The 26,833-nt window shown below is 51.9% G+C and overlaps 9 protein-coding genes across 9 annotated transcripts; 6 read left to right on the plus strand and 3 right to left on the minus strand.

Moving 5' to 3' along the window:
• Positions 1-5: 5 nt before the first annotated feature.
• Pdw03_7257 (Hydrophobin, putative) lies at positions 6-529 on the minus strand (the record flags this gene model as incomplete). Its single annotated transcript, XM_014678595.1, has 2 exons — positions 6-154; positions 208-529. 2 exons carry the CDS (start codon positions 527-529, stop codon positions 6-8), a joined length of 471 nt encoding a protein of 156 aa, XP_014534081.1.
• Positions 530-2,579: 2,050 nt separating this feature from the next.
• Pdw03_7258 (NAD(P)-binding domain) lies at positions 2,580-3,473 on the plus strand (the record flags this gene model as incomplete). The annotated part of the gene is made up of 1 exon (XM_014678594.1): positions 2,580-3,473. The coding sequence occupies one exon, from the start codon at positions 2,580-2,582 to the stop codon at positions 3,471-3,473; it is 894 nt and encodes a 297-aa protein (XP_014534080.1).
• Positions 3,474-3,919: 446 nt separating this feature from the next.
• Positions 3,920-6,030, minus strand: Pdw03_7259 (Integral membrane protein; the record flags this gene model as incomplete). The annotated part of the gene is made up of 4 exons (XM_014678593.1): positions 3,920-4,701; positions 4,754-4,828; positions 4,882-5,277; positions 5,337-6,030. The coding sequence occupies 4 exons, from the start codon at positions 6,028-6,030 to the stop codon at positions 3,920-3,922; spliced, it is 1,947 nt and encodes a 648-aa protein (XP_014534079.1).
• Positions 6,031-7,920: 1,890 nt separating this feature from the next.
• Pdw03_7260 (Single-stranded TG1-3 DNA-binding protein) lies at positions 7,921-9,268 on the plus strand (the record flags this gene model as incomplete). Its single annotated transcript, XM_014678592.1, has 4 exons — positions 7,921-8,123; positions 8,235-8,535; positions 8,611-8,814; positions 8,888-9,268. The coding sequence occupies 4 exons, from the start codon at positions 7,921-7,923 to the stop codon at positions 9,266-9,268; spliced, it is 1,089 nt and encodes a 362-aa protein (XP_014534078.1).
• A 733-nt stretch (positions 9,269-10,001) lies between these two features.
• Pdw03_7261 (Zinc finger protein gcs1) lies at positions 10,002-11,542 on the plus strand (the record flags this gene model as incomplete). Its single annotated transcript, XM_014678591.2, has 4 exons — positions 10,002-10,043; positions 10,105-10,173; positions 10,303-11,070; positions 11,147-11,542. 4 exons carry the CDS (start codon positions 10,002-10,004, stop codon positions 11,540-11,542), a joined length of 1,275 nt encoding a protein of 424 aa, XP_014534077.2.
• A 334-nt stretch (positions 11,543-11,876) lies between these two features.
• Positions 11,877-14,603, minus strand: Pdw03_7262 (Translation elongation factor G2, putative; the record flags this gene model as incomplete). The annotated part of the gene is made up of 1 exon (XM_014678590.2): positions 11,877-14,603. The coding sequence occupies one exon, from the start codon at positions 14,601-14,603 to the stop codon at positions 11,877-11,879; it is 2,727 nt and encodes a 908-aa protein (XP_014534076.2).
• Positions 14,604-14,719: 116 nt separating this feature from the next.
• Positions 14,720-16,970, plus strand: Pdw03_7263 (Vacuolar protein sorting-associated protein vps17; the record flags this gene model as incomplete). Its single annotated transcript, XM_066101603.1, has 6 exons — positions 14,720-14,734; positions 14,936-14,963; positions 15,053-15,145; positions 15,287-15,525; positions 15,592-16,045; positions 16,111-16,970. 6 exons carry the CDS (start codon positions 14,720-14,722, stop codon positions 16,968-16,970), a joined length of 1,689 nt encoding a protein of 562 aa, XP_065956686.1.
• Positions 16,971-17,961: 991 nt separating this feature from the next.
• Positions 17,962-19,095, plus strand: Pdw03_7264 (Nucleoside-diphosphate-sugar epimerase, putative; the record flags this gene model as incomplete). Its single annotated transcript, XM_014678586.1, has 3 exons — positions 17,962-17,981; positions 18,031-18,236; positions 18,296-19,095. The coding sequence occupies 3 exons, from the start codon at positions 17,962-17,964 to the stop codon at positions 19,093-19,095; spliced, it is 1,026 nt and encodes a 341-aa protein (XP_014534072.1).
• Positions 19,096-19,714: 619 nt separating this feature from the next.
• On the plus strand, positions 19,715-26,817 carry Pdw03_7265 (THO complex component (Rlr1), putative; the record flags this gene model as incomplete). Its single annotated transcript, XM_014678585.1, has 2 exons — positions 19,715-24,564; positions 24,624-26,817. The coding sequence occupies 2 exons, from the start codon at positions 19,715-19,717 to the stop codon at positions 26,815-26,817; spliced, it is 7,044 nt and encodes a 2,347-aa protein (XP_014534071.1).
• Between the last annotated feature and the right edge of the window lie 16 nt (positions 26,818-26,833).

The following is a 26,833-nucleotide window of genomic DNA, read 5'->3' on the forward strand; positions in this document are numbered from 1 at the left end:
CAGGCTTAGAGGATGGAGCCAAGAGCAACACAGGGAAGACCGGCCCCGACAGCGTCGCTGCTGGCGGTGGAAGGGGAGTTGGCGCAACAGGCGATGTTCTGCTTGCATCGCTGGTTGAGGATATCCTGGAGGCCGACACCAATGAGGATAGGGACTGGAGAGAGGTTAATCATAATTCCAACCATAATTTGAAGTGCCAAAACATACCCTGGAGGTCGAGCTTGGAGCACTGGTCGAAGAGACCAAGACCGGATGCACCAGAGCCAGCCCCGATCAGGTTGGAGAGGGTGCCGGCAAGGAGGCCGGAGTTGATGTCAGTAGTGTCACCGGCGTAGGTGGCCTTGTTGCAGCAAGATAGCTGAGCCTGGTCACCACACTTGGCCTGGGCCTGCTCGACAGTCAGGCTGTCGGGAACAGGGAAGCGAGGGGCGCCGTCCTGGTGCTGGAGGCCATGGTTCATGGACTCAGCGGGCATGGCAGCGGAAAGGCCAGCAAAGGCAAGGACAACAGCGGAGAGAGTGAGCTGCATCTTGACGGTAAGGTATCGAAAGATTGGAATCTGGTGTTTCTAAGAAGATGGTGTTGGTGATTTAAAGGTAGCGAAGTGGAGAGCTGATGAATGGGAAAATCGAGGGGCGACCTAGTGCTCGCCTTTTATCTTCCAAGTCACAGAGCTTAGGCATGAGGCAATCTGCCAATATTCAGAGCAGAGGCCAAAAACAACACTCCCATTTTTGCTGGGGGAATGTGCCACGCAAGGGCTTAATCCTGAGCTTGCTCCGATCATCTCCTCCTCCTCGCAACATCATTGGCCTGCTCCTGATTCCGGAATTTAACAATCAATAAGATTCCCCCTTGGCTCCTGAGATGCATGGGCCCTGCATTCTACCCTGTCAACGGTATCTGTGAGGGCTACTCTCCATGTCCAAATTTGAGCTTACGGGCTTCCTAACCCTGCGAGCCTCACATGAATCCTAATCAACCCAGAATCCACCACACATACGTTCCAAATCACACATATCTAGATTCAGTGTCCTTCTAGCGGTTATCAAGGTGTGAGCAGCCCCTACCGATTCAGATACTGCCCCTGCGCAATTGTGCGACCGTTTCATGTCCGTGGCGTGGATTTGCCTGGTTTGGAGGCGTTTGGAGGCGCTGCGATGGCGGGGATTGTCCGATGCCATGCATTTAATTTTCTAATCTTTATTTCCAGATTTGATTAGGGCTAAGTGTTTTTTTTTTTTACAGCGCTCCTTGCCTTCTAGGCCTTCTAGTCTCTTGACATTCGTGCACATATTATAGTCAGGGACTCTGTTGAATTACTGTCCCTTATCCACAATGGGGTCCACCGTCCCCTTGTGTCTCAATCGCAGGGATTTCGGGATCGCCGGACCCATGTCGATCCTGATCACTTCAGATTTCCCACCCGGCTCTCAGGCATAGCAAGCGATGTTACGATGGGCAACTGCTGATCTACACTCTCCCTTCTTGATGCAAAATCCAAGCCTTACAGGTAGTGGAGGATGGTGTTTGTTGAAACTACAAAACATGGCTTTCAGGATGTTCTCTTAGTTGGGCTTGGTCTAAATCCAATGCTTTCGGGTCCGATAATTACGGAGCTAGGGAATTCCAGGTAGTCTCCTAGCGAAACCCCATTCGGTGTTTGGAAGAAGCCGAAGTGTATATGTTGCACTGTCATAGAGGCAGTAGTAGTCAGTATCTTGAACTGTACCTTATCTTCGCTGAACTACGGCTTGGTATCTGTTTACTATGGGTGGAAACTGTATGGAACTTTGGATTGATTCAATTACAGTTACATCGACAGTAGACCAGATTGATATATACTGTGGTTCGGCTTAAATCTAGAACTTGGTAGTGGTTCGAGCTAGATCTCGTAGTCTGGGGCACCTATCGCTTAGTTTGGGGGGTTCAGGAATCTTAATCGTTGCAAGCATGAATCCAACGACTGCAATCTGAGAAGACACTCGATGATCACAGAACATGTACGGAAATGATTGATCGGTTCCAACGTCGATCGTTGGTGCAATAATTGTGTGTAGATATATCTCGAAGCAAAATGCCCAAACCACAGACTTTCTTTCACCCCATTCAACTCTTGGAACCGCGGACGCTCACTTCTAAGATCAACAGTGCAGTCCTGATTGAGATTCATATATCTTCACCAATTCGAGATCATCTTTGACGATTGGGCTTTGATGGCGCAGTAGTTCGCCCGCATCGGGGGGATGTTCGTCCGCCACTAAACCCATTCCAGCCTAGCGTGCGTTGTTGGGCCGGTGTGGACCAAACTACACGGCCACACTCCATCTATAGGCATATTACATCCTCACTTTGCTGGTAGCCTGAATCGGAGACGGAAAGATATCCAAGGGTCAATATGAGTCCACCGAAAGGATGGGATGTCCCGATACTAAGTATAAAGGAAGCTTGAATTCTTAGTTGTATCAACGCCACAAACCATTTCGAGCTCTGCGATGCAAGCAAGCCTCAAGCTCCAAGCTACAATCGACAATTTACACGTTGAGTTCTAAAATTCTACACACCACTTAATCTTCCAAATGACAACCGTTGCCTTCTTCGGAGCAACCGGCGGCTGCGCCAACGCCTGCTTGACCTACACCCTTCTCGACGGCTACAACGCCAGAGCCCTAGCCCGTACCCCCTCCAAGCTCACGACGATGCTCCTCTCACAGCCTGGCATGACACCGGAGATCATCTCTCGCCAGCTGGAGATCATAGAAGGTGACGCAACAGATGTGGACAGCATCCTCAAAACCCTCATCACCAACTCCAACCCCCAGAACGCACCCAACGGCACTTGTACTCTCGTAACAAGTATAATCTCCGGCCTAGGCGGCACACCAGCAATTTCGTTCACCAAGGAAGCAAAATGTGCAAAGACTCAGTTGCGCATGCCTGCGCTGCCGCACATTCAACTCTCGAACCCGCACATCACCGAACAGACGACAAGCGCTCTGCTCGGGGCGCTGGCGAAGATTGCTTCTACTCGGTTTGACTCGTTCGAGGCGTATCGCGCTGTCGCACCAAGGGTCACGGTTATCTCGACGACAGGGAATTTGCCTGGTAATAAAGATGTGCCGTTCTGGTTTAGACCTATGTACTCCGTGCTCTTGCCGATCCCGCACGCGGACAAGCTGCAGATGGAAAGGTTACTTGAAAAGGAGATTGGGCTAGGGGATGCTGGTGTCCTTGCTGCTGGAGTTGTTGTTGTGAGGCCTAGCCTTTTGACAGGGGAGCATCAGGTTCATGTGCATGAGGCGGGGGAAGGAGGCGAGGGGGTGGGATTGGAAAAAGTAAGAGTTGGGACAACGAAAGCCCCTGCTATCGGGTATACGATTTCTCGGGCTCTGGTTGGGGAGTGGATATTTAAGGAGATTGTTAAGGGCGGTGGAGGGAAGTGGGTTGGGGAAAAGGTTACGATCACTACCTAAGGTTCTGGCTGTCTCTCAAGTTTCACAAGGATCGTACATTTTCACGTGAAAAAAAAAAAAAAACTAGTAGTCGTATCGTTCTATCTGTGTTGAATTCATGTCTGAACAATTCCACTCAGTTGGCAGGAAACACTCGGATCATCAATTGAATTCAAGGTTCAACCTTATATCCCCAAAATCACATGGCACCGCATAGTGTCAGCTGAAAGCAAGCTGCCACCGTAGGCCAGAGAACGAAATCACAGAAACGCAAATCTGATCCCCATATGAGATACAAGGAAACTCCGTAGCTAAGCATATGTAGAACAACCAAAAAATAAAAAAAAGAATGAACGACTTGTAAAAAGGGGGAAGGCAAAATCAAGAAACGGGTTGATACAGCTGAACCAACGTTCCCAATGCCCATGTCATGACGTTCGTAATCGAGACCATAGAAATTGCTATGATCAGGTGCCGCCATAAAGCACTGTATGGTCATGTTGCGCACTGGACCGCTCAATCTGGGCACTGGACCGCTCGATCTGGGCACTGGACCGCTCGATCTGGGCACTGCGGCGCTCGTCCTTGATCTTCTTCTTTTCCATCTTCCTCATAGCTTCTTCGGTCAGCTGTTGGCGGAAGAGCCGTTCAACAACATCCTTCTTTCGAGTTCGCCGATCGCCGATCATGATCATCACACCGCCCGAGATGTTACAGGTGAGAGAACAGCAAAGAATAACCGTCGTCAAAGCAAATGGGCGCTTTTTGGGGTCCTCCATACTCCAGGTACAGGCGCCAAGAGCCATTTGGAGTATAGAATGACAGTCAAGAATGACGACAATGGCAATGAGCAAGCGAAGAGGGAATGCGTGGTGGGTCATGGTTTCGTGTGGCTTATAGAAAGTGTGCGACTTCGCGAACTTATTTTGGTGATGCATTAGTCTCAACTGTTGGCGAGCATCGAGGACAGAGAATTCTTGTTCGTCGTCCTTGAGCATATCCCCAAATTCAACGTCGACATCCTTCTCCGGCTTCGATGGAAGATCATTCTTGTCCTTGAGGCCTGGCAGGGCTCGCTTCCGACGAAGCTTCCACGACAAAAATGTATAATGGGCAATGAAACCCATGTGATATGTATCCACAGCTCGGAAAGGAGCCAGCCCATCACCCATGATGGCAAACAGGGCAACCAAAACGTTATCTATGACATTGACAACATAACTTTGTTTTCCACCGACATTGATCCACCCTGAAGACACTGTCAGCATAATGATCAAAAGCATCGGGCCAAGAGACCTCACCGATCAAGAAAAGAACCCAGGCCAAACCGAATAATGTAATCAAAATTGCGTAGAGGGTCACAAGAAACCCGAGGGCTAGGCAAGATTAGTATCAAGCTAAGATGTCTTGGGCGGGGAGCATCACTCACGCTTCCGTATGTACTGCCTAAATCCTTTCATGGATCGTTTGAACTTGGACCGCCGAGAGTGAAGCATATGTCGAACATGATCATTGAGTTCGGCATATTCTTCTCTGGTCCATCCATCAAGTCCATGTCCTTCTGGAAGAACAGCATACTTGGGACCACGCAACGCCAATGACATGCTCGAGAGTGATCGGAGTTGTTCTAAAGTCGGTCGCTGTTTGGCTTTGTCGCCCTCGGGCGGTTCTCCCTCGTCTGTTGTAGTTCCCTGCTCTTCGTCGGAAGAATATTGTGGCCGTGTAATCGTATAGGTGGGCATACGATTGATGAATCCACCCAGATTGGGAACGAAGAGAGAGTTCTGGACGTTGGTGAGAGTGGAAAGTGCAGAAACCTCGGGATCTACATTCAGGCAGGTTAAAAACCATAGTTTCTGTATCACAATTTGCACCAATACTTACCAATCACGTCCAGTAGGTCGACTACGTGAGATCCGTATTCATTATCTCGTTGCTCCTCTTGCGTGCTTAGAGTCGGCGCAGTTCCTGTCACAGTGCTTGCACGGTTTCGAGTAAAGCGATTCAACGCAGCTTGACTAGTTCGCCGAAGCCGACCCGCTGGTCGTACCTCTGGAGGTGCTTCGCCGTGCTCCGGATCAAGTTGTTCGGAGTCGGAATAAGTTTCTCGACTATGCGATATTGCCGCTGGAGAGGGGGTTGCCGGACTTTGATGTGAGTATTCCTCGGTCACAGGCATCATTCGCATGGGAGTCGCCACTGGTGAGGGGACATCGGGAGGGGGAGATGACCATCGTCCCGGATTTGGCTCCGAGTTACTGCGCCGCCGGTTTGCCAGCCATGCTTCGTCCTCTTCATTGGGAGGAGGGAACTGGATGGGCTGCGGCTCAAAATACGCTTGTCCTTGACCCTCTGGTTGAGAAGGCGGTTGATTAACGGTATTGTCTAGTGAAGGGGTAGATGGGAAGCGAGATAGGCGAATACTCGGTCGTCGCGACCGTGAGTCGCCTCGAGTGCGCAATGGGGCAGGACCTGGTGGCCTGACGGGGCCAGACAGTGTGGGTTGCCCTGTGGGTTGGGTCCCCTGAGGGCTCCCATAAGGGGCGTTGGGGTCCTCGACCGGGTCGATGCGATCCATGTTGGTGGAGCGATGAGTTTCAGAATTGGGGACAAGATCACACAACAAAAGTAGCCCCCGAGACCAAAAGAAAAATGGAAAGCAAACCAGAGGACCTAGAACTCGCCTCTTCGGTCCACATGGAATACAGTCTGCAGACGTTCTGGGTCTCTGGGGGTGTTTAAATCCAAGGCTGACTCAGCCCTTTCCGATCCTTGTTTTTTTTTTTTTTCTTCTTTTCCGGAGTGACGAGCCGCACAGTCCGCCAGTGTCACGCTAAGCTGGCGACCATGAGTTGTTTGCTTTCCCAGGTTTAATATACGTCTGTTTATCGATTTATGGAGTTTCTATTCAAGCTTCTAAATCATTTGTTCAACTGTGTATGTATTCCGTAAGTGGCAAGTCCTGGCTCTGGTAGCCAATAAACGATATACCTATATCAACCTTGGAAGCGTTCATCGACACCACAGAATCAAGGTGTCGATAGACTTTGTGCGGCGATGCCGACATCCGACAATAGGATGCCACCAGAAAACACATCTAGACCTACATTGTACCTTTCAAACTATCGTTTAAAATGCAATTTAGGTGTCTCTGATAGCAGTTAACCGGTCAATTGTCCATAGAAACTCGGTTGATTCATTCCACGATCATTCATGGATCACTAAACTGTTTAATGTATCATTGTGACACTGGCGGTGACCGCTATATCGCACACCGGAGACAAGAAGGCCCATGTCACCATGAAGTCTTTCTTAACGCCAATTCCAATTTACACATGGAGTGTACCGAGGCAAAGATTCTTTGAGATGACTTTGCAACGTACAAAGTACAGAAAAGTGAATCTTTATGTCATCAAACTAGACCGAAGCTGCTCGTGAAGCATTCTTGGTCTTATCTTGAAAAAGATTCTCAAAAGTAGGATCATAGTGTCTAAACTGGGGTAGATAAGGAATTGACTGACAGAGATGAGCCCCAGGGCAATACAGTGATGTTATAAATATCAGCTCACGTTGAAGAGAGATCTTTTGTAAGAGGACTGTGATATTGTGCTAGAACACTGTCACTGTGTGTCACCTGTGTGGCCTGGACTAAGATTTTGTCTCCACTGAATTATTCTGATTGAACATCAAAGTAAGGATGAGGTAGAAATTTTGATATCCCTGCCATCTGCTACAAGACGAGATGAACCTACAAGATACAGAGTAAAGGCGTGAAGAAGAAGAAGAAGAAGAAGAAGAAGAAGAAGTGGAGATCATTTGAGGTGGAAGATCGGCCAAGGTTTGATTATTTATAGGATATGTCACACGGGTACTGCCATGCACATGCATAGAGTTTGAATGGTATGCAGATGTGCAGCTGAGTAGTTGAGTAGAAGATGAATCGTGAAGAACAAGGAATGACGGAGTAGAATTATATGGAAATAGAAGTTTGGGAAGAAGTTGGGAACAGATCACAATTGGTTCCTCAGGTCTCCAGAATGACATCAGGCCAGCTGTTCTGAGTCAGGCTTCCAAGGCGGGGGGAACCGCGGAAGGATTTGGGGTTGATGTGCCTAAAGATTAGGGGGTCCGATTTAGGGGTTAGTTGGGCGTTCATTGGGGGAGGGGCTAGGGGATAAGGGGGGCCCAAGAGAGCCTAATCGAGTGGTCGAGGGAAAGTGCACCTCTCACTTGGCCAGTGCTACACCGCCTCTCCTTTCCCTTTCCATCTCCTTCTTCCATCCTCCTCCTCTCTCTCTTCAAGATCCAGTGCATCAAAAACTTCAATCCCATCTTCTCTTTTCAATTGGTATCTAGGGCACGAAGCTACCCTGCTCCTTCCCTCGCTCCACCTCCTGTCAAGTCTCTTTCAGCTTTAGGCAAATAAACAACCCGACACTTTTCATCCTCCAACATCTCAATCTTCAAGATGTCCGACGTCGACGCACTTGCTGACTCCGTGGCTGCGACCACTCTGACCGATAAGCCCGAAACCAACGGTGCTACCCCTTCCAACCAGGCTGCCGATGCCGCGGCCGCCAGTGCAGATGAGGGTCGTCGTCTTTACATCGGGAACCTCGCATACGCGACCACCGAGGAGGAGCTCAAGGAGTTCTTCAAGACCTACACCATGTGAGTAATGCCTGGGTCTGTGGATTACATCCAAAAAAACCCCACCTTCGACAAACATTGAAGCACATGAGTCCATTTGTTGGACCCTTTCTGACTCATTTCATTTCTCAGCGAGACCACCTCGATCCCAGTGAACCCCCGCACCAACCGCCCCGTTGGCTATGCATTTGTGGACATTGCTACTGCCGCGGAAGCTTCTGCCGCTATCGAGGCCCTCTCCGGCAAGGAGATTCTTCAACGTAAGGTGTCCGTGCAGCTTGCTCGCAAGCCCGAGCCCGCCGAGGCCAAGGAAGGTGCTGCTAGTGGCGGCGAGGGTGCCAGCGGTACTGAGGGTCGCAAGCGTGCTGGTGGTCGCGGCCGTGGCCGTGGCCGTGCCCGCGGTCGTGGTGGCCGTACCGGCCGTAGCCGTGCTGTATGTGCCCAATTCCTTTCTCTGCTTGAATCCACGCACTTAGACACGTTAAAATGGATGCTGACTTTGCGAAAGGCCCAGGATGGCCAGGAAGCCACTGAGGCCCCTGTCAGCGAAACCCCTCTTGCTGACACTACAAACGAGAAGGACATTGCCCCCAAGGCCGGCGAGGCCCGCCCCGCACGCCCCCAGAAGCAGCGCGGTCCTCCCGAGGATGGCATCCCCTCTAAGACTAAGGTGATGGTTGCCAACCTGCCGTACGACTTGACTGAGGATAAGGTGGGTTACATTCATTTTCTTCCGTTTTTTCTCCGCCTGTGGTTACACCGACTGACATCCTCCTCTCCTTCAGCTCAAGGAGATCTTCGCCGCCTACGAGCCCGTCTCTGCCAAGGTTGCTCTGCGTCCTATCCCCCGTTTCATGATCAAGAAGTTGCAGGCTCGCAACGAGCGCCGCAAGACCCGTGGATTCGGCTTCGTCAACCTGGCCTCAGAGGAGCTCCAGGCCAAGGCTGTCAGCGAGATGAACGGCAAGGATATTGACGGCCGTGTTATCGCCGTGAAGGTTGCCATTGATAGCCCTGGTAAGGAGGACGAGGATGTCAACGCTGTGGCCGAAACCGAGGAGACTGCTGCTTCTGCTGCTGCTCCTGCTACTGCCCAGGAAAACGCTGCTCCTGCTCCTGCTCCTGCTGAAGAGAACGCTGCTCCTGCCGTCACCACTAAGGCTTAAACGCCCAACTCATTCCACTCGACGGAATAAGGTACTTGGTAACTGGCTTCGGAGTCGAAAACCAGAGGAGGAGGACTCGACTGAGAATCTTATTGATATGCTCATCGTGCTCTGTAAATCAGAGATCACCGTGAATATCTTAGCTACTCAACGATTGTGAGGGGGACTTGGGGAGAGCCCTGGAGGGGGTTGGATTCATGACTTTTATCGGACAACATGGATCGGTTGACCATGCAGGAGAGCCATCTTAGCTGATGTGCTCCCCGTCCTTGACGACTTTCTTTTTTTTTTTCTTCGCCTTTTGTATTGTACCTTAGCGCACATTTACTAAATGATGACGATCTGCTACATGGCATGTTGTGTATGTATTAATGAGTAGTTCCTTCACACCTGTACAACGGATATTGCAATCTACACAAGTGGACATGTCCAATTTGGTTGGCAATGACGCGAAGTCCGATCCTTGCCGATCAGAGGCAAAACAACGAACTCGTGTTGTTTCACTTGTCTACATTTGAAACTTTTTTTTTTTCTGTCATCGAGCCAATTGCACTAAATTTGTGTCCTCAGTACATTCCAGTCTCCGCGCAACTCTATCGAAGCGAGAAAAAGGGGTAATCACTCAACATCGGTGCCGAGTCGTTCAACCCTACAACATACTAGCGCACTCCGTCATTTGAATCGTGTTTCGAATTCTCCTCTGGTCGCCTTTGTATATTCATTCCATATAACTATGTCTCGTATGTGGGAAGTCGACCCAGAAACGAGGACAAAGGTGTGCTGCCTGGTCAAATCCCGCAACGCGCCATGGTCACTGACACAAACATGTGCCACAGCTCCTCCAAATCTCCAAGACGAACGGAAATGACAAGTGCTGCGACTGTGGTGCTCCATCGCCTCAATGGGTATGCACAGTCTCTCCCTCTCGCCCATCGCCCCGATTGTCTTCGAGAGGCATCATTATTCCAAGTGTCCCACACCCAGTAAACCACACAACCTGCTAACTCTTTGCCTGCAATGGGCACATGAACCAGGCCTCCCCAAAGTTCGGAACATTTATCTGTCTCAACTGCGCCGGCACACATCGCGGGCTAGGCGTGCATATTTCCTTCGTCCGCTCCATTACCATGGACGCCTTCAAACACGCCGAGATCCAACGCATGGAGTTGGGAGGCAACGATCCCTGGAAGTTCTTCTACGACGAACACCCTGTTACTGTCTCGGAAGGCCGCACATTTGAAGACTCGACTATCAAGGAACGATATGAAAGCGACTCGGGCGAAGAATGGAAGGAGCGGTTATCGTGCAAAGTCGACGGTCGCGAGTACATCCAGGGCCAAGAGAAAAAGAACAATTCATTGCGGTCGAGCACGCCCTTGAGCTTGGCTGGCACTGGTGCGGGTGCTGTAGCTGGCGCTCGGGCTGGGTCGCCTGCGACGTCGTCGATTCGCTCTGGTGACAACCAGCGGGGTGGTCTACCCAGCAAGAAGGAGCAGAACGAGGCGTATTTTGCGAAGCTGGGCAGTGATAATGCTAGTCGCGTCGATAACTTGCCGCCCTCCCAGGGCGGGAAGTTTACTGGTTTTGGGGGTGGTATGCCCACGTCCTCCGCGGGTGAGCGGCGCTCTTCGCCATTTGGGGGATTCGGAGGTTGGGGTAATAGTGGCGGTGGTCAGCCGTTTGAAGATCTCCAGAAAGACCCAATGGGCACTATCACCAAGGGATTTGGGTGGTTGACATCGACGGTTGGTAAGAGCGCAAAACAGGTTAATGAGACTTATCTACAGCCAACGGCTAAACAGGTATGTGCACGACCTCGCTTGAGAAATTTTATGATGTGTAGTCTCTTTCGAAACCATAACTGACGTAAAGACCCAGCTGGTCGAATCCGACTTCGCAGTCCAGGCCCGTGTCCGTGCTTCTACACTCGGCCAGAATCTGCAAACAAGCGTTCGCGGCGCTGCCGACCAATTCAATAAGTTTGTCGAAGGAGAAGACGGACAAGGTGACGGACGCCGTAATCGTGTTGAGCCTGAGCGCCGAGACTTCTGGGACGATTTCTCGTCCGTGGGAGACCAAGGTAGAACCAACCGCCGCCGTAGCGCATCACAACGGTCTGACGTTGTTGGAACCGCTGCCTTGCGTAAAGGCCCCACTGCCTCCTCGCTGGCTCACTCTACGCCTGGCTTTTCTGGTACAGAAGCTGGAGAGAGTAAGAATACAACCGCGTCGGCGGCGGGTAAGGGTAAGGATGAATGGGATGACAACTGGTAGCATAAAAGCGCCTCATTTAACTCGATCTTCACTGTTGGTTTGTGGGATGGTGTTCTGATGCCATGGCTTTATGTCCCGTGTGATTTTTTGTGTCTACTCTGGCCTCTATCTGCATCACACATATGCCTCGTTAGAATTTCCCTTTTTGGCAAAGGGAGGAAGGATCAGATGTATACTCCATACACTTCATATTAGCTTGACCTAGTGTCAATTGGGGAGACGGGAGAAGGTGGCTGAAAAGTAGAAGAATCTTGGTACAATGATGATACTATGAGATGTAATGATATACAAGAAACTTCTCGCTGAATCCGACTTGACGTCGAAAAGTCAGCATTCAAAATCCGCATCTCAGCTCCGCAAGTACGGCCTTCTGTCTCTGACCAGACATCTTCTCAAATCGGTCAACGCTCATGACAAAAGTACCCCGACCAGCAGTCAAACTCCGCAAATGCTTGAGATACCCGACCATCTCCTTGAGCGGCACTTTTGCAACAATTGTGCGCGACCGAGTCGCAGCAACCGGAATTTCTGGACCTACAGAAGGCGTCTCGAACGGGTCCGGTGGCGCATAAACGCGACTGTGATCAATGGGCGGTAGCGCCTCTTCTTCGAGTGCGAACGCAGAAGTCGACGACGCGTCCGTTCCAGAGAGAGGTACCTCCTCGTCCAGTGAGATGATGTGTCCACCTCGTGAGGAGGAAAGATCATGCACGACGGAGCCGAGACTCGCCTCGTCGGTGCTGATAATCACATTCATCACCGGCTCCATCATTACTGTCCCCGCGCCAAACTGCACATCCTGCAGCGCGGCGGCGGTGGCTTGGCGTGCGGCAGATGAGAGGGCCGAGGTGGTTGTTTCGTTGCCGAAGAGGTCGGCGGCCGGGTCGATTGTTAGTGTGATGCGCGTATTATGCATTGGGAAGGTAAATTGAGGCCCGCGTGCGAGCGCCGCCACGGCTCCATTTTGCACCGCTGTGCGGAACGTGACGAGATCCATGCCTGGTGGGAGGAATGGGCTAGTTTCTTCTTCGCTACGGGAGCAGCGATCAATTTGTAGACCGGGGGCGCGGACGATAATCTGGTTGCCGTCGTAGGTTTCGACGAGTAGCGTTTCTTGGTCTACCTCTTGGGATTCAGTATCTTCGTCCAGTGGCTCCGCGACTGCCGTGCAACCTGCTTTACCCTTCCGCCCGGCGATTTCCTTGTCGAAGAGTTTGGATATTGGGCTGGAGGTGCCAAGTGCGAATTCTCGGTAGCCGATCTCGATGCGGCCCATTGTAGCCTTGGCTTTGAGATCGTTGATTAGTCGGTCACGGGCAATTTCGAGATGCAGCTCGCCCATGCCGCTTAAAAGTGTCTGGCCTGACTCTTCGTCTATATTGACGTGGAGACTGGGATCTTCACGAAGGAGGAGTGCGAGTGACTCTTTCATGCGTTTCTCTTCGCTTAGGCTGTGCGGTTCAACGCTGGTGAAGAACACTGGTGGTGGAACAGCAATTGGCCGGAGTTGGAGACTGGCAAGTGGCTCCGGGGGAGTGGCTCTGTTCCCCGCGTAGGACACAAGGGTATCGCCTGTCCGGGTTTGTTTGAGCCCGACTACGACTCCGATGTGCCCGGCAGGAATCGAGTCCACTTCCACGGCATCGTTGGCGTACATCTTCAGCAAACGTGGGGCACGTTCGGAAAGCTGCAGATTTGTGTTGAAGAGAAGGCTGTTGCGATCTAACGAGCCGGAATATACCCGTATGTAGACTAGGACTCCGCGCTTTGCGTCGTTAACCACTTTGAACGCCAGTGCACAGCTTTGAAGTTTGCTGATTGCATCTTTTGAGCTGGTCTGCAAGGACAAGTTTTTCTTCTTGGGTTGTTTCCCTTTAGATGGCACGAAAGCCTTCTCGCTCTGCTCCACAATTAAATCTCCTGACAGTAGGTCCCGAAGACCTCCTTTGACACCGGCAATGCTCACTTCTGGGTCGGGAGCTTCGGGTGGACTCGGGAGAAGATTCACGATGGAATCTAGCAATGGCTGAACTCCCATATTCCGGAAACTGGCACCTGCAAACAGAGGGACAATCCGACTTGTCTGGTCCAACACGCACCGGCGCAAGCTCTCGATGATATCCGCTGATGAGACCGCGAGATGATCTTCGTCACATTCAAAGAACTTCTCAACGATGTCTTCGTCATGCTCACTTAGAAGCTCGATCAAGGCGATTCGTGCCCGCCGCAGCTCTGCGGCTAGGGTCGGCTCCTCTGCCTCTAATTGCGTAAGGTCGGCCACTTTCACAGTGCGGCCATCCTCACCTTCCTTCCATCGTAGTCCTTGGAGATGGATTACATCTGCTACCCCAGTAAAGGGGCCATTGCCTCTTTCGAACCAGGGTATCTGGCATACTGCTGGATAGACACCCAAGCGGGAGCTTACCTCTCGCACCGTTCTACCAAATGCCGCTCCATCACGATCCAGCTTATTCACATAAATGACCCGAGGAATTTGATATGTGTTTGCCTGGTTCCAAACCTTCTCTGTCTGCGCTTCGACACCAGCAACACCATCCAAGATGCAGACGGCGCCGTCGAGGATGCGCAGAGAGCGCATGACTTCGAATGTAAAGTCTGCATGGCCGGGGGTATCAATCAGATTGATAGTATGAGGGTAAGCAGACCGCGGAGTTGGCTCATTCTGCACCCCAGCCTGGGGGCCTGACGCTTCACGCACCTCTCCAGGAGGCCAATGGAAGGTAATGGCGGCTGACTGAATAGTGATGCCGCGTGCGCGCTCGGCTGGAAGGAAATCGGTCACTGTTGAGCCTTCGTCCACATCGCCAATGCGCCGTGTGAAGCCGCTGTAGAATAACATGCGCTCCGTGGTAGTAGTTTTGCCTGCATCGATGTGGGCGATAATCCCGATGTTCCGGGTCCGGTCCAGAGCTCCATTCTGGCATGCAGATGTCGTGGAAATCCGTTGGAGCTGTCTGTAATTGGAGCGAAGACCTTTCAGAGAGGAACATGCATTTTTACACTTAACATTGCTCGAGGTCTTGTATAGATTGGAGCTCATACAGCGCACCCCGAGGGGAAAACGCAACAACGGAGTCACGACCATTCCAAGAGGAAACGATCATGTAGATTGGAACAAAAATATAGGAGATTGTGTTGGACTTGGCATTGGGCTGTATGCTATTGATATTGGTACAGTTGAAGATCAAGCTCCAGAGCAAAATAAATTAGACCGCAAAGCGGACTGGGGATCGCGTGGCTTGGCGCATGCATTCCTCCATACGTGACTGTCTCCGACACCTACAAAGTATCTCTCTTCAACTACTCAGGTCTTTTTACTCATACCCTTGCTGTCTTTTGCTTTCTTTGCTATGTCAATTTAACTAATCCCAGCTATTCTCTCGTTTTGAAGCTGCACGAGGTATGTCCTTGAGTGCCTTAAAGCTGGCTGGTCGTTGCTGTGGGGGGTCCGATCTTCCGCCGTTTAATACTGACGCCTGCCATGACCAGCCACTCCCCCTTGTCAGCGACGATACTCCTTACATCGGCCTTCAACCAAGATGGACTACTCTACCATCTCTACCGATCCAGATCATCCCACTGGTACTTCACCCTGGGGTTCACCGCGTGTTGAACGAGGCACCTTCCCCACTTCCAACATTGACATCCCGACCTCCCCTTTACCCGGCCAGGAGCAATCACCGGACGTTGGCAGGGGCCGCATTGCTGAACCACAATCTCCAGACCTCTCTGTACAACTGCAGAGCGCACAATTAGGAGACCCGGACTATCCCGAGCATCCTCCATTCGGTGTGCACCATTCTCCAAATGTTCACCAACAGCCATCTCCTATACCCGCACAATACCAGATCGGAGCACGACAAGACCTACGGCCTCCAGCCCCCGTCTATAAGATCCAAGCAAAAATTACTGGTCTAGAGAGGACGGGAAAGAAAGACCCAATTCTGCGTTTCGACGTGCATGTAGGTTTGCCCCTTCGAGTATTTTGCGGCAATGTTATAGCTAATTCCTGCTTGCTTTGGAAACAGACCAATGTCCCCAAGTTCCGCACGACCCAATACCGGGATGTGCGTCGAACCCATTCCGAATTTATCAAGCTCGCAGACCACCTAGTCTCCGCCAACCCAGAAGCTCTGGTCCCTGCCGTGCCATCACCAGTGACACCGGCCGGCGCAGGCACTGAGGAGGACGAGATTCGCATAAAATCGGCAATTCAGAGATGGCTCAATGTTGTGCTAAGCAATGAGGTCCTCATCCAAGACGACGAGGTTGTGCTGTTCGTGGAGAGCGACTTTGGTTACAGCCCCGTGCTGCGGATGAAGCAGCCGGCAACAGGCGTGCGACGGAAGATGTTGAAGCAATTCGCGCCGCCTCCAGATGACACACCTGAGTTGCAAGCTGCTCGTCCAACTGCGAAGCTGTTCTACTTGGGATCAATGGACACAAGCCACAAGGTGGACCGAGTTGTTAAGGCCCGTCGTGGTACGTTATTAGAGTTTCAACTTGTTTTTGTCGCAAATTGTTCCGATGGGATCTGACAGTTTCAGGGCTTGGATTGGCTGAAGCCGATTTCGGCGTGAAGCTCGGTCAGATGAGCGTACAGGAGACTCATCCCGGCTTGGGCGCCGCTTACCGTAAACTTGGCAAGATTATTCAAACTGTTGGCGACTACCATGCTGTTCAGGCCACCGCCGAGGCTACCACGCTCGGCGAACCGTTGAGTTATCACTCTTCAGACGCCTTCATCGTGAAGGAAACCCTGACCAACCGTCATATTCTCCTGCGTGATCTAATCCAGGCTCAACAAAGTGCGCGGAGCAAACGTGCTGCGGCAGACCGCTTGAAAGTTAGCTCATCGGTGCGTCCGGATAAGGTAGATGAAGCGATCAATGCTCTTGAGGAGGCTCAGAACCATGAAGATCATTTGACGAAGCGGACCCAGCGTGTCACCTCGAACCTTCTCCAAGAGAAGCGCCGCTGGTTTGATCGGACCACCCAGGATCTTCTATCTAGCCTGCGTGAGTACACTCTCCGTCAGATCGAAGCCGAGCGTCGTACTCTGGCTACCTTGGAGAGTGTTCGACCCGATATCCGTGCCATTGACGCTTCCGGTGGGCTGAGCCGGCTTGGTCGCGAATCTCACCCAGCGACGCGCCGGCCAAACATGGCTTCGAGCCAGGGCCCTAAGGGTGACTCGTGGAGCGGTGTTCCTCGCCGCAATGACGCCGTTGGACGCAGCATGAGTGGCAGCTTTACTGCACCCTCGCTCCCTGATGATGACGACGAGGCGAACTCTAGTAAAGGGCGCAACCGAGCTTCTAGTCAGGTTGGGTCGATCGCGGAGGAAGATGATGACCGTCTGGATGCGCGAAATGCAGCCAGCCGACTGGCCACCAGCACGTTCTAATTTAATTTAGGACGCAGCGAGTCTGTACATGTAGCCCCGGCACGGATTTGTGATTCCCCTATGTTCCTCTTATAACCTTTTTGTGTGCTCCTAGTATGTTACGTTACCTAAGCCTATTAACAATCTGTATTTCTTATTTTTTTCTGGACACTTCACGGGTATCAAGTTGATTATAATTGCAACTGTTCTATATGACATCCAAAAATTCTATGGTGGGCATCCATTCCCTGCACCAACATGAGGCCCCTCAACTGCTGTCAAATCACCCAAATGCTACAACCTGCTATACTCCATCTGTTAATCCCACAAAAACGCTCTCTCACTAAGAATGATGTGATGATTTGGCAGTGGGATGGGAGTCTTCCCTTCGTCGAGTGTCCTCGCAGCTGTTGCATCACTCTTCGGATCACTATGCTAGGAATGCTTTTATAGTCGAACTGCATTGAGGACATAATGTGCGTGTAGCTTCATTGGTTACCTGTCCTTCTGTGGGATTGACATGCCATCGGATATCGTCAGTCGTGAAGATTGCCCAAGTCTGATAGGGTGCACCGGCTTGTTTGCGGCAGGTTGTGCAGTGGCAACTGACCAGGTAGGTCAGGGGAGTGCAGGCCGTATAAATGATGCAATGACACCGGCAGCTGCCAGAGGCCATTGATCTCATTGGATTGGATCAAGAAATTGTGTGACTGGGATTTCATGCGAAGATACTCTGACATCATGTGGGGTCGCTCTGCCTCTACATCTCCACGAAAGTGGACAAGACGGACGTGTTCCATCATTACCTAGGCTGATTTAGCATGTGTGTATACAACATGCCCCCCCTCTTATGTTGTACATGCAACATAAGTTACAAATAGTCCTCTCATCATCCCTCACTTGGAACTCGGCCCGAATCTCTTGATTTCAAAGCATCTCAACTTCTGTTCATACTTGCATTGCTTCACTTTTCCATTTGGGCAATATAATTCCCCTTCTTTCTTATTCCAACATGACTCCCAAGGTTTTTCTGTAAGTAATTCGGTGTATACTGAATTTTTGATCTGATTAATTCCTACAGGACTGGCGTAACTGGCTACATCGGCGGCGACGGTCTGTTTGCCATTGCTAGCACCCATCCTGACTGGCAACTCTCGGCTCTAGTCCGTAACGAGGAAAAGTCCACGCAGGTCACCAGCCAATACCCACAGATTCGGACCGTGGTTGGTGATCTAGACTCGTCCGAGCTGATCGAGGAAGAAGTCAAGAACGCAGACATTGTCTTCCGTATGTTCTTTTTTCCACGATCATCTATCAATATATAACGTCACTAAAAACATGTGCAGACTTCGCCGATTGCGATCATGTGGCTGCAGCTCAGGCCATTGCCAAAGGCGCTCAGCACCATACTCCCGAGCGTCCATTGTGGCTGATTCATACCTCCGGCACTGGTATCTTGACTGTCGAGGACCAGCGCGCTGGTACATACGGGATTGAGCGACCTAAGGAGTACAACGACTGGGAAGGCGTCAGTGAGCTAGTCAACCTTCCATCAGACGCCTTCCACCGTAACGTGGATGTGATCATCCTCGGAGCTGGTCAACAGAACCCGGACAGTGTGAAGGTCGCAATCGTAGGCCCACCTGCCATCTACGGCCCTGGTCGTGGTCCCGGTAACATAAAAAGTATCCAAGCATACTTGCTCAGTGCCGCGGTATTGAAGCGCAAGCAGGGATTCCTGGTTGGAAAAGGTGAGAACGTCTGGCACCAGGTTCATGTCCAGGATCTGAGCAACGTCTACTTGGCGCTGGGTGAGGCAGCCTCAGAGGGAGGTGGCAAGGCCACCTGGAATAATGAGGGTTACTATCTCGCTGAAAATGGGCCCTTTGTGTGGGGCGACATTCAGCGCGCAGTTACACAGTCTGCTTTTGATAAGAAGCTCATTGCTTCTCCTATTGTTGAGTCTCTCGATAGCGCTCAGATAACTAAGCTACTTTCTTTTGGAACTTATGCCTGGGGCTCTAACTCTCGAGGCAATTCAATCCGTGCGCGCAAGCTATTTGGCTGGACACCCCAGAAGCCGAAGCTGATTGATCTTATTCCTGAGATTGTTGAGGGTGAGGCTAAGGCTCTTGGCTTGCTGTGAGACTCGGGCCTTTTATTGGTTTCCGAGGCCCCATAATGTGAAAATGAAATGAATTTACTAAAGAACACTTTGCTCGGGACTCTCGAGTCTGAGGATATACATGGAAGTAGGTTGCATTGTACGGAGTAGTCAAGGGTTGCTTTAGTGTGTTCTACTTGTGCATTTATACAAAGCGTAAATGATGTCGACCAGCGGTGTTTGCATGTGATTATCATTTATGACCCTTCGAATTCTTCCATGATAATCTATCTCCACAATCAATAGCGAGAACAATGGGACTTCACAATCAATCATGTCGGTAAATGAGAGTGAAAAGGTGAATGCATCTTGGACACCTCAGGCATCAGTTAACATTTTGGGTCCAACAAAGCTTTGACCGTCAGCATCATCTATCTTCACCTTACACGCCTTTAGCTACTCCGCCGCCTATTTTCAACGAACGAACTTGCTGGTACGTTAGCTTTGCGCATCGTTCAACTTCTTTCTTTACTTCCCCTTATTCGCTACAGGCGCTGACTTTCATTGCTCCGGGCTCCTACAGAAATAACTGCATGAGTTGCAACCTTTCAGCGTCTCGTTCCACCGTCGTAACCCTTCGCGTCTAACCCGGCCACTCATCATGGCGCCTGGGTATGGGCATGGTGGCAAGCGGAAACGCATTGATCGCTCGTGGTCCGGCGAGTCAGGGAGTAATGACCTGCGGCCTTCACCCCATCGCCCTGGGACCCTCAACATAGCATATCACCCTACCAACCCCGGACACCAATCCCCCACTCCCCGAGAGCAAAATGACACGCGTGACAGATCTCGGCGACAATCGCATCGCAGCCGGGCTGGTTCCCGGCGCGGATCCCATGATGGTCAGAATTTTTCGAATTCGCAGCATCGAGAGCCGAACGCTATGTCTCCTCCCGCAATAACTCAGCCCAGGGAAGCTGTCGAACTCGCACCGTACAATGGCGACTCAACCACGTCGCGACCTACCCCTTCTCCCGCGCCAAATACCCTTGCTTCACAGCCTCAACCTAACCCGCCGTCTCGAGCTGGCTCAGAGACTATCACTCGCCAGCCCTCTCTCCCACCTCTACCTTATGACTACGAATATGTGACTGACGACGCTGTTGAGGAATGGACTTCAGCGGGCAAGCAAAATGTAGTCGAAGAAGGGACCGTGGCTCGCCTGCAACAGGACCTGGCTAGGCTTGCATCTGTATACCAGGAACTTATTCGCTCCGCGATCTACGGTCGACTTTCACCTTTGAATGCGGGTATTGCTGTCAAAGAAATCATCGGCGAAGAATCTGTGTCCCAGGATGTGGATATGGATAGCGACAGTGGAAAGTCCTCGACCCAAAGCGTCGACCCGCGCTCTTTGTTCCTCGATACGCTTTCTATCGTGACTGACGCCGATACCTCGAACGTGGCTCTTAAACCACTTGTTTTCGCGACAGGTATTGATCCATCTTTGATGCGCCTTCAGCTTGACACCCCGTTGTTGCAAGCCCTGGGCTTGGTTCGTGAAACCTTTGCGCGAATGGGAATTCGTAAGCAGACCAATCTGCTCTACCGACAGTCCAACTACAATCTTCTCCGGGAAGAATCCGAGGGATACTCAAAACTCGTCACCGAGCTTTTCACCACGAGCAACAACGAGCCGCCGTCGAGCGAAGTGGTTGAGGATACATTTGAAAGAGTCAAGGCTATGATTGGTGCATTTGACATGGATGTCGGCCGTGTGCTAGACGTCACGCTAGATGTGTTTGCTGCGGTCCTTGTTAAGCAATACCGTTTCTTCGTAAAGCTTCTGCGAGTTAGTTCCTGGTGGCCGAAGGAAGACATCCTCTGCACCCTAGAGCAAAGCCGTCGCCACTCCGGAATTCCGAATTGGGCACTCCCTGGATCAACTGGGTGGATCACAACCGACGAGGAGCGATCCACTACTATGCGCGCGAATGAGGAGCGCGATAGCCAATTCTGGGATCGAGTAAGGGAAATCGGACTTCAAGCCTTCTTCGAGATCGGCCGCAAACCCGTCTCAGAGGAAGAAAAGCAACGAAGTCTTTCGGAAAACAATGGTTTGTCATTTGAAGAAGATGCTACACGATCATGGCTTGAAGAGACCGGCACTCTACCCCCGAAGGGCAACCGGGTTGCAGCACAGCTGCTTGGTTTCAAGTTACGATTCTATTCTTCTTCAGTTCGAACCAAAGCCGATGTTCTCCCTGATAATCTCATATACCTTGCCGCCCTGCTCATCAAAGTGGGCTTCATCTCCCTGCGCGACCTTTATGCTCACCTATGGCGATCTGACGACACCATGGAGATTTTAAAGACCGAAAAGATGACAGAGAAAGCTGAAAGAGTGAAGGCTGGCCGACCAGGTGGCGGAACTAACGCTTTGATGATGGCCGGCGCTTTGTCGGACGACACAATTCCTCCTTCCCGCCTGCGCGATGAGCCGCGAGTGGCGACTCCTGGGAAAGACCAAGAATCCGACAAAGGCACACCTAAAACAGAAAACGAGTTGCCGGACCCATCAGACCAGAAAGTGCTGCTCCTCAAGAGTCTTCTCGCTATTGGCGCCATTCCCGAATCTCTTTTCGTCATCAGCAAGTTCCCCTGGTTGATGGAAGCTTACCCTGAGCTGCCTGAGTTCATTCACCGCATACTCCATCACTCTATGAACAAGGTCTACATTCAGTTCCGACCATTGTCATCTACCAATGACTTCCCCGGAGCCCAATGCATGGTGACCTCCGATCAGAACAGTGCGAGGGGTCAGATTGGACTTACGCCCCCACCTGCGAGACGAGTTCTGCGATGGGCTCAGCTTGATAAAGAAGACACTAACGATGGCACCGACTATCGATTCTACTGGGATGACTGGGCTGATAACATCCCAATTTGTCAGTCTGTCGACGACGTTTTTGCTCTTTGCTCATCTTTCCTAAACCTCTCTGGTCACAAAATTGGGCAAGATGCGAGCCTATTGGCGAAGCTTGTACGAATTGGCAAAGGAAGCATGATCCAAGACGGATCCGAGGAGAACAGAATACGCTGGCGGGATCTTTGCAAGCGTCTTCTCCTACCCGCTGTCAGCCTAACAAAAGCAAACCCTGGTGTTGTCAATGAAGTTTTTGATCTCATCAGCTTCTTCCCTCGAGATGTGCGATACAACATGTACGCAGAGTGGTATTCAGGACAGACGTCCCGTCTGCCAGACATCAAGGAGGCCTTTGATCAGGCGAGGGCGGAGACCAAGGACACCCTCAAGCGACTCAGCAAGACAAACATCCGACCCATGGCCCGCGCTTTGGCCAAGATTGCTTACGCCAATCCCGGAATTGTCATCAATGTCGCCATGAGCCAAATTGAGTCGTATGAAAACCTCATCGAAGTTGTGGTTGAATGTGCACGCTACTTTACTTACCTTGCTTACGACATCCTATCCTGGTCTCTCATCAATTCCCTTGGCCAGAAAGGACGAAGTCGAGTCCAGGAAGGTGGACTGTTGACCAGTCGATGGTTGAACGCCCTCTCCACATTCGCCGGCCGAACTTACAAACGGTACTCGGTGATGGACCCTACTCCTGTCCTCCAGTACGTGGTGGAGCAACTGCGGCACAACAATTCGACCGATCTCATTGTGCTAGAGCAATTGATAAGCTCAATGGCCGGCATCATCTCCGACAATGACTTCAATGACGCCCAAATCCAGGCCATGGCCGGCGGTGATGTTCTTCAATCCCAGACCATCCTGCAACTACTGGACAAGCGTCATGAGTCAAAGACAACATCCAAACGGTTGCTCAAGTCGTTAACCCACACCAGACTCGCCGGTCAGCTCTTGGTGGCTATCGCCCAAGAAAGATTGACTTGTGTTTACAAGGAAACTTCCTCGGAGCTCAAATTGCTCGGCAACATCTTTGATGAGATCCACAGAATTCTCACCCAGTACCTCGACTTGCTTCGCAGCAATCTCTCGGTCGATGATTTCGATTCCTTTGTTCCGGACTTTCGATCACTCGTCATGGATTTTGGCATTCAGCCCGAAATCGCCTTCTGGATTCGGCGGCCCAGCATTGCTCGGAAAATCACTGATATTGAAGAGTCAAAACAAGAGATGGAACGTTCAGCCTCTGTCTCGAAGTCGAACGGCGAAAACAAGATGGACACTACTGAGGACGAAGAAGCATCTCCGAAGTCCGAGGAGATTCCAGCTGACAGTGCCATGGATGTTGATAAAGATGAAACAGGAATGCCGGTTCCAATCGAGGGACCCGATGCCAGCCTTGTTCCTGCGGTCAATGCTGGGCCATTGGCCGCCAACCGCGTCATGCAAGAGTTAATTGATGATGTCAAAACCGCTCTTCCTGCCGAAACATGGGAGACTATTGGTGCACATTTCTATGCAACATTCTGGCAGCTGTCCCTTTATGATGTTCATATCCCGCAGAAATCTTATGAGGATGAAATCGACAGACTCAAGCGCCGAGTCGTCTCTATCAAAAGTGACCGATCTGATCTTAGCATGGCGGGCACAGCACGAAAGGAGCACCTGAAGCGCCAGCTTACTCAGTTACAGGAGCGCATTTTAGATGAGAATAAGAATCATCTGAAGGCCTATGGCCAAACACGCTCTCGGCTGCAAAAAGAGAAAGACAAGTGGTTCGCCGGCATGCGCCTCAAGCATGACTCTCTCAACGTTGCCCTGTTGGAGCAATGTTTCATTCCTAGGCTTCTTTTGTCCCCTCTCGATGCATTTTTCTCCTTCAAGATGTTGAAGTTCCTGCACAACTCTGGGACCCCTAATTTCCGGACCGTTGGTCTCCTTGATCAGCTTTTCCGTGAGCAGAGACTCACTGCTCTCATATTCTTGTGCACATCTAAAGAAGCGGACAATCTTGGTCGTTTTTTGAATGAGATCTTGCGTGATCTTACTAGATGGCATGCCGACAAAGCAGTTTACGAGAAAGAGGCGTTCGGTGCCAAGAGAGATCTCCCTGGCTTCGCGAAAAACGTCGATCCCGAAGGCGTGCCGGTGATGTTTTTGGAATTTGAAGACTTCCGGCGTCTATTGTACAAATGGCACCGCTTATTTTCTAACGCGCTGAAGAGCTGTCTCGGCAGTGGCGAATATATGCACATTCGAAACGCAATCAGTGTGCTCAAGGCTGTTGTAAATCATTTCCCTGCTGTGAACTGGATCGGTCGCGACATCTTAAACTGCGTTGACCACCTAAGCAAGAACGACGAGCGAGACGATGTGAAAATTCCTGCCGCGTCTTTGATCGGTGACCTTAACCGGCGCGAGAAGAAGTGGATGCTGCCGCAGGCTTTCTATTTTGTGGCAGCTCAGCCTGGTTCTCAGGTCTCTGCCGACGCAGCTGGAAAGCCCGGGACCCCTCAATCTGCTACAACTTCCTTGAATGCCTCAGCCCCAGAGTTCAACCCCGCTGGATCCTCAGTGTAAGTGACCGCCTAGACCATCTCTACTTGCTCACAATGACTAACATTTCGACCATCAGCTCCGATGGTATTGCCAAGCAGGAACAGCCTAGCAAAGCTGAAGTTGAGGATGGTGAAATTGAAGATGCGAAAATGACCGATGTCGGTAGAGGGAAGGATGGTGAGGTTAAGCTGATCAGAACACCCTCTCAGGCTGGATCTACCACGCCTTCCGTGGTCACTGGGGATACCATCCAAGACGCTGCATCTGGTGAACAACCCCCTGTGCGATCTCGGCCACATTCTCGTGCCCCCACTTCGTCCCGCCAGCCTGATATTCCCAAAAGACCTGATATTCGCCAACAAGTCCATCCTCCTGTTCGTCCCCCACCGCGCCACAGCGATGGAAGACTGCCTCCGCGCCCCGAGGGATTGGATGATCGACGAGAAAGGCATCCTGATTTTGGACCCCGCGGCCGTCACGGTGGTCCTGATCATAACCGCTCCTTTGATGGTTCTCTGGGCGATGTTCGAGGACGTCTTAATGAGCATCTCAACGAACGTGATCGCGAATTCCCTATGAGACCTCTAGCTGATGATCTCATGCGTGGACAACCTCGTGATTCTCGTGTTGCTCGCGAGAATGGTTGGCCCATGGATAGGCCTGGCCGCATGCGCGGACCAGGGCCCAGTGATTCGTTCCATGGACGTGATCCCTCTGTGCGGGGAGAGCTGATGCCTGACCACATGGACCGCCCAGTTGATATTCCTCGACGTGGAGATCAGTCCAGACCAGAGAAAGATGATCGGAGGCCCTACCCGCCACGCCCTCTATCGCCGCCCAGACCTGCCGACCTGCCGAACCGTCCCGAACGATTCCCTCCACCCGATGATCGCCGACCTACCGGGTTTCCTCCGTCCTCCCGTATTGATGATCTCCCCAGGGGCCCTCGTACTGATCGACAAGCTGATCCGAGGGACACTGCACCAGGCCCTGATATGACTCATGGTCGACTTCGGCAGCTGGAACCTCCATCTGAGATTCCTGCTGGGCCTCGAAGACGCGGTGGACGTAACATTCCTGGACAAGCCCCTCCAATGCTCAGTTCAAGCAATGCTACCTTACCCGCTCCGGAACGCCAGGCACCCACGGGCCCTGCTCGACAAAATGAGCGTAGAGCACCCGAGCAACCTTCTCCTCCAACACAGCCCGCGGGTTCGACCAGTGCCCCGGGCGTTCACCCAGATCGTCTCAGGAATCTTGTCAATGAGCCTGCAGCCCCCGCTGCTGCTCCTTCAGGCCCTCGTGGACTAGGTCCACAACAACCCCCTCGAGGACCCTCGGCACAGTCTGCGCAGTCTGGACCGCCTACACAAGGCTTTGGTGGGGAGCGTGGCCGCGGTGATAAACGCTTCGCCGGCCTCAATAATATGCTTCAACAATCTGGTGGTGGCGGTGGTGACCGGGGTGGGAACACTCCGCCTGTTCGCGGAAGAGGCGCCAATCGACCACCGAGCAACATGGAGGCACCATCGCCTCAGCCTGCACACCGTCCACCCATGGGACCTGCAGGACCTCAAGAAGATTTATTCCGCAATCGACCCACCAGTGGCCGAGGTGGCGACCTGATCGATGATATCGTTCCCGAAGGGGGTCGGTCTGGACCAACTGGCAATCGCCGTGAAACGGAACCTACTCGCGAGAAAGAGCCTGAGCGCCGTGATGGCAGTAGCAGTGGTCGCAATCGACGCGATGGCCGTCGAAATGACCGCGAACGCAGCCGTCGAAGCGATGCAGGTGCTGGTGGAAGCCGCGACGAAAAAGGCACTGGCGAGCCCCGTGAGACCCTGCGCCGGGTTCAGAGCTCACGCGAAGAGCTGCGACGTCGAGACCGACGTGACCGCCCAGATGGACCGTCGGAAATGGCTGGACCAACACCTAGTAACAGTGAGACCCAAGAGGGTGAAGGTCGTTTGCGACCCTCATCCGCCATGGAGGCACCCCCACCCCCTCCGCCTCCGCCTCCCCCCATGCCGGAAGGAAACGAGCGTCGGTTCAATTCTGGCGACCGGGGTAGCCGGTCCGACAATCGGGATCGCGAGCGCGAGCGCCGGGGCGATCGACGTGACCGAGATCACCAGCGTGAGGGTGGCAGCGGCTCTGGAGGCTCTGGGCACCGTAAGCGCGGTCGACAGGGCCCTGATGATGGCACTGACGGTGGACGCGGCATGAGAATGGGAAATGATAACAAGCGTCCTCGTCGAGGAGCATGATTCTCACCGTTCACTA

Source organism: Penicillium digitatum, chromosome 2 (assembly GCF_016767815.1).
Source record: "Penicillium digitatum chromosome 2, complete sequence".
NCBI classification, from domain to species: Eukaryota; Fungi; Ascomycota; class Eurotiomycetes; order Eurotiales; family Aspergillaceae; genus Penicillium; species Penicillium digitatum.